Source organism: Pseudophryne corroboree, chromosome 9 (assembly GCF_028390025.1).
Source record: "Pseudophryne corroboree isolate aPseCor3 chromosome 9, aPseCor3.hap2, whole genome shotgun sequence".
Classification (NCBI taxonomy): Eukaryota; Metazoa; Chordata; class Amphibia; order Anura; family Myobatrachidae; genus Pseudophryne; species Pseudophryne corroboree.
In genome coordinates, this window is record NC_086452.1 from 298,010,125 (window position 1) to 298,021,736 (window position 11,612).

At 42.8% G+C, this 11,612-nt stretch overlaps 1 protein-coding gene across 1 annotated transcript in view; it reads left to right on the forward strand.

Annotated features, from left to right (window-relative positions):
• SERHL2 (serine hydrolase like 2) overlaps positions 1–11,612 on the forward strand; it is a 309,035-nt gene that overhangs the window by 128,971 nt on the left and 168,452 nt on the right. Inside the window, exons 5-7 of the mRNA XM_063940393.1 lie at positions 3,680–3,721; positions 3,831–3,850; positions 6,149–6,223. Coding sequence (XP_063796463.1) covers positions 3,680–3,721; positions 3,831–3,850; positions 6,149–6,223 — 137 coding nt within the window. The remainder of the gene's footprint in view (positions 1–3,679; positions 3,722–3,830; positions 3,851–6,148; positions 6,224–11,612) is intronic.

Below are 11,612 nucleotides of genomic sequence, written 5' to 3' on the forward strand. Positions count from 1 at the left end.
CAGGGCCCGATGGTATTCACCCAAGGGTTCTAATGGAGCTTCACTCTGAACTGGCAAAACCGCTATCTTTGATCTTTAAGGATTCAGTTATATCAGGTATGGTTCCCAAAGACTGGCGTATAGCGGAAGTAGTGCCTATATTCAAAAAGGGAAGTAAAGCTGAACCAGGTAATTATAGACCAGTTAGTCTTACATCTATAGTGGGGAAAGTATTGGAAGGTATTCTAAGAGATAGTATTCAGAAGTTCCTTGAAGTCAATAAGGTAATTAAAAGGAATCAACATGGGTTTATGAAGGACAGATCCTGTCATACCAACTTACTTGGCTTTTATAAAACAGTAAGCGCAAACCTAGATCAGGGTAAAGACGTGGATGTAATCTTTTTAGACTTTGCCAAAGTGTTCGATACTGTACCACACATGAGACTTATCTACAAGCTACAAGAATCAGGGCTAGGAAGCACAATATGCACTTGGGTCAAAAACTGGTTAGATAATAGGGAGCAGCGCGTTGTGGTTAATGGATCTTTTTCAACTTGGACTGAAGTGCTAAGTGGTGTGCCGCAAGGCTCAGTATTAGGACCGCTATTGTTCAATATTTTCATTAACGACCTAACAGAAGGTCTAGAGAGCATGGTGTCAATTTTTGCAGATGATACCAAATTGTGTAAGGCTATAAATACAGAGGAGGATGCCGAGTCTCTTCAGAACGACTTAGTTATATTAGAAGCATGGGCAGCGAAATGGAGAATGCGCTTCAACACACACAAGTGTAAGGTAATGCACTGTGGTAACAAGAACAAAAATTACACCTACCTACTAAATGGGGTAAAATTAGGGGATTCTGTACTGGAAAAGGACTTAGGTGTCCTCATAGATAGCAAGCTAAGCAGTAGTACCCAAAGTAGGACTGCAGCAAAGAAGGCTAATAAGATATTAGCATGCATAAAACGGGGTATTGATGCTAGGGACGAGAGTATTATACTCCCGTTATATAAATCACTAGTGAGGCCACACCTAGAATACTGTGTACAATTCTGGGCACCGTACTACAAAAAGGATATCCTGGAGCTTGAAAAGGTACAGGGGAGGGCGACCAAACTAATTAAGGGCATGGAGACGATGGAATACAAGGAAAGGCTTGAAAGACTAGGCATGTTTACATTGGAAAAGCGGAGACTAAGAGGGGATATGATCAACATCTACAAATATATAAGGGGACAATACACAGAGCTTGCGCGGGACCTGTTTTTGGTTAGATCAACACAGAGGACTCGTGGACACTCGGTCAGGTTAGAGGAGATGAGATTCCGCACAATACGGCGTAAAGGCTTTTTCACGGTAAGGACAATACGTGTTTGGAATTCCCTGCCCGAGGGAGTTGTAATGGCGGAATCTGTCAACACCTTTAAGAATGGGTTAGATAAATTCCTAATGGATAAGGATATCCATGGTGCATAGTCATGCATTATAGTTACTATAAATAGGGATAAAATGCAACGGCTGACAGCAGCATCAGTCAGAAATTTTAGTCAAATCATCATGCATAGGAGACCACAAATAGGTTGAACTCGATGGACAATTGTCTTTTTTCAACCTCAGATACTATGTTACTATGTTACTATGTTACCTCTGAACAAGATATCCACAATACAGACGAGGATTCAAGGATTGCTACACAGTCTGAGAGTATCCATCCATGCAGCAGTGCGAGTACTGGGATCAATGGTCTCGACATTCAGCATGGTAAAATATGTCCGGTCCCAGTCAAGACCCCGTCAACATCTGATTCTCTCCAAATGGAACGGACAGTATCAAACGATAAAAAGTCATACAATAATTCTTCCTCAGGAAGTGCGTCGGTCATAGCCCTCATTCCGAGTTGTTCGCTCGCTAGCTGCTTTTAGCAGCATTGCAAACGCTAGGCCGCCGCCCTCTGGTAGTGTATCTTAGCTTAGCAGAATAGCGAACGAAAGATTAGCAAAACTGCTACTAAATAATTATTTGCAGTTTCTGAGTAGCTCCAGACCTACTCCTAGATTGCGATCACCTCGGTCCGTTTAGTTCCTGGTTTGACGTCACAAACACGCCCTGCGTTCGGCCAGCCACTCCCCCGTTTCTCCAGACACTCCTGCGTTTTTTCGAGGCACGCCTGCGTTATTTAGCACACTCCCTGAAAATGGCCAGTTTCCGCCCAGAAACACCCACTTCCTGTCAATCACACTACGATCACTCGAGCGATGATAAAACGTCGCTCGAGCTTGTGCAAATCTACCAAGTTTTGTGTTAAATTACTGAATGCATGCGCGCTGCGTAGCATGCACATTTTCCACCTAATCGCTCCATTGGCAACGAGCGAACAACTCGGAATGACCAGCTATGTGCTATTACTGATTTTTCAGAAAAGTTTCCTGTACCTTTCTAAATCCATGCCATGAAGTATTCATGGTGTGCACACCATGGCAACTTTTTTAGTTACATTATGTAGATACAATTATACACTATATTAAATACAGACTGCAAACGGAATCTGTATGATATGCCAGCTTACCAAATCCCGGTGGTCATAATACCGATGGTGGGATCATGATGAGTAAAAGACCGACAAGTGAGTGAGGGGTGTTCTTCCCTCACCCTGACACCCTAACCCCTACCTTCCTGCAGCCTAACCCTAACCTCCCCCCTTAGTGCCTACCCCTAACCACCCCACCGCTGTCTAAAGCTAACACCCCCCCCCCCCCCCCTCCCGCAGCCTAACCCTACTCCCCCTGCCTGGTGCCGAAACCTAACCCCCCTCTCCTGGCCTTAATTCTAACCTGCTGTTTATACTTATGGTTGGGATACTGGCTGTCGGGATTCCTGTATTGGTCTCCTGTCCCTTTCGGAGTTCCAGCGTTAGGATTCTGAAGTATGTCGGAATACTAGCATCTGTATTTTGACTGCCGGCATCCCGACAACCAAATCTTGACCGCATCCCCTGCAAACATTGAGTAACACATTGGCAGGCCTTCAATACTGTTTGCGCTTATCCATCAGAGTTAATATCCATTGACATTTAATACAAAGAATCTGTGCTCATTTTATGAAAGTGTGTAAGTTGATTTTCTTGTTTTCAGTTGTATAAAGTATGAGTAGTAAAATAAGAGTGGTCCTGTCATCTCAAACAAACAGACACCAGGGGGTAAATTTACTAAATTGGGAGTTCTATTTAAGATGGGTTGTTGCCCATAGCAACCAATCAGATTTCAGGTATTATCTTGTAGAAGGTGCTAGATAAATTCGACGTAGAATCTGATTGGTTGCTATGGGCAACATCCCATCTTAAATAGAACTCCCATCTTAGTAAATTTACCCCCAGTTTCTTTAAAACCTCAAATAATTTGCTAGAAGACTTCTGTTGTGAAACATGCTTTTGTTCTTGCCCTAGTTCTTACTCTCTCTCTTTTGCTCTTGTGGGCTCCTGTTCTCTCTTGTTTGCACCCTTTCACTCACTCTCTCTATCTGTCTGTCTGTCTCTCTCCTTTTAATGTATGATACATTCCTTTTATTGTATGATACATTTAATCCTCACACTATGCAAAATATAAAGATAACCAAATCTATGGTGCCTACATATTGCCATAGCCTTCCCCGCCTGATTTGAAGATCCCACTATTGATACACCTATTTTTCTCTCCCAGATTTAGGATGGAGAAAATTTTCTATTTTAGCTCACAGCATGGGTAAGAAATTCATTATTGTTTGTTAATTATTCAAAAGCCAACAGATGATCATGTTAGTATTTCTAAGGAAAGACTATATTTTTCAACTTTTTTTCTTCTTCACATTTAGGTGGTGTCATTGGTGGACTGGTAAGACAGTATGTGAATTTTGCTGTGTTGGTGTGAAATTCTGCAGCTGAATAACCAATTGCATATTGTAATCCAAAGCAAAAATCTATAATTCCAATTTGGGGTTCTTACTTTGCGGTTGACTTAATGGACTATGAGTAGGAGTACAAGTCAGAATAATTTACATAGAGTCCCAAGATTGTAACTCCATTGTGATTAAAGTTCCATGAAGGCTTTTATTCACTTTTATACATATTTATCAGAATGTACCATTATGTATTATTATATTATATCTAGCTTTAATACAGCATACGTTAAGAGAAACTGACATGGAAAATAGCACTTTGTATACATAGTCAGAGACTCAATCGCATACAGATATAACAGTGTTGTATTGAAAATCCTAGGGCTGTTTGCTCTGACTGCAGCAACAATGTAGTATACATCTGTCAAGAAGTTCTATACAAAATAGGGAAAGAGTATAACTGGTTAACAGTTATAAGTAGTACCAGCAATATTAGGCAGTACATTAATTATATTAGCCAACATGATGATTACAAATCAAAATCATGTCAATTTCTACAGTACACTAGTTTTAACTAAGAGACACTTCTAGGATAAGTATCTTGCAGGAGCAGAATGTGTGGGCTATGCTTTTTAACACACTTACGCGTCAAGGCCCATTTAAAATTGAACACCCTGATGTTCTACAAACCTATTTATATGAGACATAAGATATTTTTTTTTTAAATGGGCAAGAAATAAGAAAAGTAAATAGCATAGTGTACTTGTACAAAATGATTTAATTAAATATTAAAACAAAGCAAAGTAACACGTGGCAACAAACCTTATCGGACCTTCATCTACTCTTTTCGTTATGCTAAACTTCGATGAGCCCATAAAAATGAGATAATATGATGGCATATAAAGGGCATTGCGGAGGGGGTCTGATGGCATATAAATGGGCTATGATGGCATATAAGGTGCACAGCTAGACTTTGACAAATACAATGGTTGTATCTCTACTGCAGTTTTGGCCACAACCACTGTCTGGGAATCTGATAATAAAAAGGTGGTACACCTACCAGGTACCCTCAGCTGTCTACTGAATCCCCTACAATGCCATATCACATTGTCCCACAGCCTTCACATCTTTAAACTTTCTCTGAAAACCATCTCTTTATTAGCTTACCCTACTGACCCATCTTTTCATCCTCTAATGCACCACCCCAAATGGGTGGTCTTCAGTATGCCGGCTGTCGGGATCCCGGCGCACAGTATACCGGTGCCGGAATCCCGACCGCCGGCATACCGACACTTATTCTCCCTCGTGGGAGTCCACGACCCCCCTGGAGGGGCGGTCGGGCTCCCGGCGCCGGTATGCTGGTCGCCGGGAGCCCGACCGCCGGCATACCATACCACACCCCTCACAAATGTCCCGATCTCCACAGTTGCTCCTCGTGCTTCAACTGTGCCCCCTGCAAACTAGTCTTACGTTATGTATACCGTGTACTGTGGCACCTTACAAATCAACAATGATGATAATGTTTTGTATGTATTGTTTTTCATTGTTATCAATGTTGTTACTCCTGTATAGATATTACATTTGAAACGTTAATACTTGTATAACCACCTGTAAATAATATAACAGTGATTTCTGAAGTCATAATTTCATGTTCATTAGGGAATATTGTATTATATGATTGTATATGAATATATTGCAGTGAATAGAATGCAGTGATTTAACTACAATGGGGCTGATGCTGAATTTGAATACATGTAAAAAATTAAATAATGTATACTTATTACATTTGCATAAAGCTAAGCACCAGTAGCTTATGTGTCATGTTTGTGCCAGGCATACATCAGACCCACTTTTTAGACATGTTTTAATACCCAAATACACGTTTGCTATTAAGTGTCAATAAGAAAACCCTTTTAGACTAGAGCTGGTTAAATTATGGTGAACATGCCCTTACTGTGCTCTCCCTACATTAGGTCATATCTTCCTTCCCCGTCCCAATGTTCCATTAGCAAGTGCCAGATCCAAACAAATCTGCCTAACATGTACTGTATGTGTATGCTGTTTTGTGAGCATTCTCAAGACCAATTTGGGCATTTTAGTCCATCTCTGCATCAGCCCCAATGAGTACATCTCATGCCCTTTCGTTATGATCTGATTATGCTAAATTCAATGAACACATTAAACATGGACACATTAAACTTACAGTTGTAACTAAATGTTGACTTATACATGATGATAATTCAGTTAGCATTTCTCCTTTTGTGTTCCTGTGCTTACACATACCTATTTTATAGTTTGCCTCTGCATTTCCTGAGTCTGTCAAGCACCTAGTACTTCTGGATTCTTATGGATTCTTTCCTCTTCACTCGGTAAGACATTACAGTTATTTTCACCTGTCCAGTGTAGTCTAATTCACCTTTTATTTTATTGGTTTGAGCACATCCTATCAGAATACTTGCAGTTTAGTGGTATTGGAAAAATGGCTATGCCACTGGTTCTCAACACATACGTTTTTCCAACAGGTCATATATTTTGAAGTTCTGTCTGTAGAAGTAGATGGGATATTTACTGACTCAGCAATATAGATTAGTTCACCTGTGCATTATCAAAGAAATCCACAAAGCATGACCTGTTGGTGGTACTTGAGGGCTGGAATTGTGAACCCTTTTACTATAGCTCTGGGAATGAGTGCTCGGAGCCATTCAATTGTCTGCATCATGACCGGCACTTAAGTCAGGAGATGCAGTTTACTACGCCAAAAGCCAGGGGTTAGTTGTGGTAAATTACATTCTCTTACTTAAGTGCCAGACGAAATGCTGTTAGCGGAGGCGGTAAACACACAACTAGCTTTGCGGCACTAGTTTAGTGGGATTTCTGCTCGTACCTCAGGAGGGTGTGAGCAGAAAGTTTCTAGTCCCGGGTTTACAGTGCGACTAATTGAATAGTTCTAGGTACTCAATCCATGTGCTATTCAACATCGTGTTTAATTGACTTGCCCCCCCCCCCCCCCCCCCCGATTATTAAAACTTTAATTCCACAACTAAACATAAATAAAATTAGAAAGCTACAATGATACAGTAAAAATATATAATGTACCTTCAAAAAATTATACATTTTAAAATGTATTATATACGCTATGTGGCCAAATATATGAATAGCAAACCTCACTACAGAATTCCAAACTGCCTCTGGAAGCAATTTCAACACAAGAGCTGTTTGTCAAGAGCTTCTTGGATTTGGTTTCCATGATTGAGCCATAAACAAGACTCTGATCACCATGCGCAATGCTAAACTAGAGTGGTGTAAAACAAAATGGGCCTAATTCTGAGTTGATCGCAGCAGCAAATTTGTTAGCAGTTGGGCAAAACCATGTGCATTGCAGTGGGGACAGATATAACATGTGCTGAGAGAGTTAGATTTGGGTGGGGTGTATTCAAACTGAAATCTAAATTGCAGTGTAAAAATAAAGCAGCCAGTATTTACCTTGCACAGAAATGAAATAACCCACCCAAATCTAATTCTCTCTGCAAATGTTATAGCTTCCCCCCCCCACCCCCCTGCAGTGCACATGGTTTTGCCCAATTGCTAACAAACTTGCTGCTGCGATCAACTCAGAATTACCCCCATTGCCATTGCACTCTGGAACAGATAAAATAAATTATCTGAAGTGACGAATCATGTTGGTATTTGAAACTTGGTTTGGTAGATGTCAGGACAGATTTTGGAGGTGGACGTTAATATTCTGGTTTTGCCTGGGACCCTTTGTTCCAATGAAAATAATTCTTAATGCTACATCATACAATGATTCAAGAGAATTGTTTGCTTGCAACTTTGTGTAAATAGTCTGAGGAAGGCCTTTTCCTGTTTCATCATGACCTTTGCCCCTTTGCAAAAATCGAGGTCCCTCAAAAAGTGCTTTGCTAAGGCTGGGGCCACACCTAGCGTTTTAGCTAGGCTGGAAGTTGTCTGCATAAGGACTACTAGCCGCCCGCCCACACATATGCAGCGGTATCGCAGCCACCGAATCTAACCTTCCGGCCAACGCTGAATGGGACCCGCTAAAACGCTAAGTGTGGCCCCAGCCTAAATGGATGCAAATGCCCACAGCCGTTCTGAATTCTGTGTTCCAAAATGTGTCCATTATACTGGAGAGTGTTGTTGTGCAGCAAAGAGGACACTAACTCCATAATAATGCCCATGGTTTTGGATGAAATGTTCAACTAGTATATTTATTAACATTTATTTATATAGCACCAGCATATTGCTTTTGCTTCTCCACTGGGAACGAAGGGCCTAATTCAGACCTGATCGCTGTGCTGCAAATTACACTGTCCTGCGATCAGATAATCGTCGCCCTGGGGGAGTGAAAATTCGCCCTGATCAAGTGTGCAAATGCATGTGTATGCTGTGCAAAACTTCCCCTCAGGCAGCGGACAGCTGCAAAACCATTTGCATCACACTGACCATCAAATGTTTTTCCCATTCTGTGCAGTCTGTGCGTAGCTCAATACTTACTCCTTCAGTGCGAAGAAATCAGGCTGATCGGGGCCAGCGCAGACGTCACACACCCTGCCAGAAAATGCTTTGGAACGCCTGCGTTTTCAGGACTTACACAGTAAATGGCCAGTTAACACCCACAAAGGGCCTCTTCCTGTCAATCGCCATGTGTACGCCTGTACGATTTAAATTTTCTCCCAGAATCATTGCTGCTGTCCGTCGCGCATGCACAATGCGGTTCATGCGCAGTAGTTCCATAATCACCCGCTGTGCGAATAGGTCTGAATCGGGCCCAAAACACTAATTGGTAATAACAGGCAGATGTAAGAGGGCCCTGCATGCAAATTTACAAGCTTTTTTTTTTTTTTGCCTGCTGCATGAAGTGAATAGACAAACACTAGTCCACGATACATAATGTGGGAAAAAAACCTTTCTAAATCATAGTTGTTATACTGTTCCAAATTGTGAAAACATGAAAGTGCCACATCACATCATCACGTCATTGTTACATACAGAATGCCTATGTTCTGTGCACAATGAACTATGGGGGTCATTCCGAGTTGATCGCACGCTGCAACTTTTTGCAGCCTGTGCGATCAACTAGACGCTGCTTATGGGGGAGTGTATTTTTGCATAGCAAGGCTGCGATCGCTTGTGCAGCCCTGCTATGCAAAAATAGTTTTGTGTAGAACAAGACCAGGGTAAGAGTTACTTACCCTGTGCATTGAATCCAGCGTTGCAGGTCCCGGAATTGACGTCAGACATCCGCCCTCCAAATGCCTGGACACGCCTGAGTTCGCCACACCACTCCCAGAAAACGGTCAGTTGACACCCACAAACGCCCTCTTCCTGTCAATCTCCTTGCGATCGGCTGTGTAAATGGATTCTTCGTTAAATCCATCGCTCAGCAACAATCCGCTTTGTAGCCGTACAATGCACCTGCGCATTGCGGTGCATGCGCAGTAGTAACCTGTTCATTGCGCTGCAAAAAATGTCAGCGAGTGATCAACTCTGAATGACCCTCAATGTTTATTTTGCTTCAGAAAATTTATATACGTTTAATTTCTTTTTCATCCACTAGGGGTCACTGGAGTACTCTTAGGATATGGACGGAGCGATAGCAGGGATAGGCACATTTTAAATATTTAAATGTGTAACCCTCCTTCCCCTCAATACTCCGAAGATGCCTCAATGGTTTTTGTGCCTTCATGGGATAGCACTTTCTGGATTGAACTCCAGATTTTTTACCTTTTAACCACAGCTCTTCCAAGTTTATTAAGAAGCTTGGGTCCGGGTCTGTGGCTGCTGCTACAGGAGGCAAAGGCTTGTCAGCGCTTGCAGAGAGGCCCCGCCAAAGACCTTCATCAGCATAAGCTGATTCCAGCCTTGGCTGCAGGGAGCAGGACAGAGCTTGGAGAGAAGCTCTGTTGGTGCCTCCAGACCCCGGCAGTGCGGTCTGGAGGCACTGCCGGGGTCTGGAGAAGGCAGAAGGTAGTGTGAGCGGCGGTCAGGCTCCGTGTGTACCAATTCTTTTTTAACTGTTACATGTGAGCCGGAGATCTGTATACTGTATGTGTGCGGCGGGCAGCTCCCGCTGCCGCCGCTCTGTGTGGATGTAAGGTGGATGTAAGAGGTGACAGGGGCTGCGCCCAACTCACTCTCCCCAAATGCTGCAGTATATCACGGTGGACAGCTGCCGCCGCTTTCTGCAGAACCCCACTAGACATGGCCGCCTACACCGCTCTCCCCAGCCCACCGCTTTGTATTGTGTGGGAGGGAGATTCAGTGGGACTGCTGCCCTGCACCCCCGCTTCCCCAGCCCAGTCGCTATGAGAACCGGCGGTTTAGTTGGGGAAGATTCCGCGCTTTGCTATGCTGCAAATGAGGGGCGATACTAAAAGACAGCCCTGCGCCGCTCGCTTCCAGCACACTGCTGGGTGAGCGGGCAGACAGTTCACGTTGCAGCCGCTTAGAACAATAGCCGCAGCTTCCACTGAGCTGCTACCCGGAGCTTCATATAGCTGTAACACCGTGTCTCTCTGCAATAGGAGGTGGTGGGGGGAGTTGAGGTGATATATTGAAGCCAGGCAGTGTGCTTATATGTAACTTAAAGTTTACAGTACAACAAATTTAGCAGACCAGGCTGTTAAGCCTAGGCATATATATATATATATATATATATATATATATATATATATATTTAAATAAATAATATAAAAAACAAAACAAAACTGCATGCTGAGACGCCATTTTGACACTACTTCCTGCTCCCTACAGGAATTTGGTGTAGGTCCTACAACACATGGCCACTGGAGGGCGCAGGGGTGTTAGTAGGTTTTGTCAGTGCAAGTGTGCAACACACACTTAAAGGAGGATACGGTGCACTGCAGCTTATACACACTTCAGTAATTTTTGTGAAGTCGTAAGGACACTTGTAAAACTGTTACTGTCTGTGTGCAAAGCAGCTTGTCTGCAATAACCATGATAGTGCGTTACGTGAACGATGAGGTGTGATGGCTGATTTGAAGTCCGAGTTGTCAGCTGCACGGAAAGAACGTGTGGCGGCTAAGTCTGATTCACGGTTGATGCCGTCTGAGCAGCCAAAGTGGGCTCTGGATATTTCAATAACTTTTCATGGTTCAATTTCTAAAAGTAGTCATTGTTTGTCTTATAATTTACCGGAATCCTCTGTGTTACATTCAAACAATTCAATGCCATACCTCATGTCTTGGGAAGAAAGGCCAAGGTCAGATAGTGAGGTCACTCAGGGCCTGGGCATTGATGATCTCATCTGGGCGGTACGCCAGGTGGTAGATTTCACTAACACATTGTTTGCGAAGAGACAAAGGGCGACTGTGTGTTTCCTTATTCAGATTCTCTTAATAAGCAGTTGGCGTAAGCATGAACCATGAACCATGAACCATCGGTGCACACGTTTGTGCTTTTACAAATGTCATAATTCTACGGCATCAGCATCTAGCTTTGGCCCTCTACTGTTACAGTATATCTTATGGTAACACATTGTCACCGGCTTGTTGGAATGTTACGGTGATTATATGTTGTCGAGTCAACTTTATAGTTGTCCGTTATGTTCTAAAGTTATATGTAATTCTCTATTGTTCATCCTCCCTTTCGCTCCTGTTCGGCCCAGCAAAAAACACTGAGGCATCTTGGAAGGGAAGGAGGGTTACACATTTAAATATTTAAATGTGCCTTTCCCTGCTATTGCACCGTCCATATCCCAAGAGTACTCTAGTGACC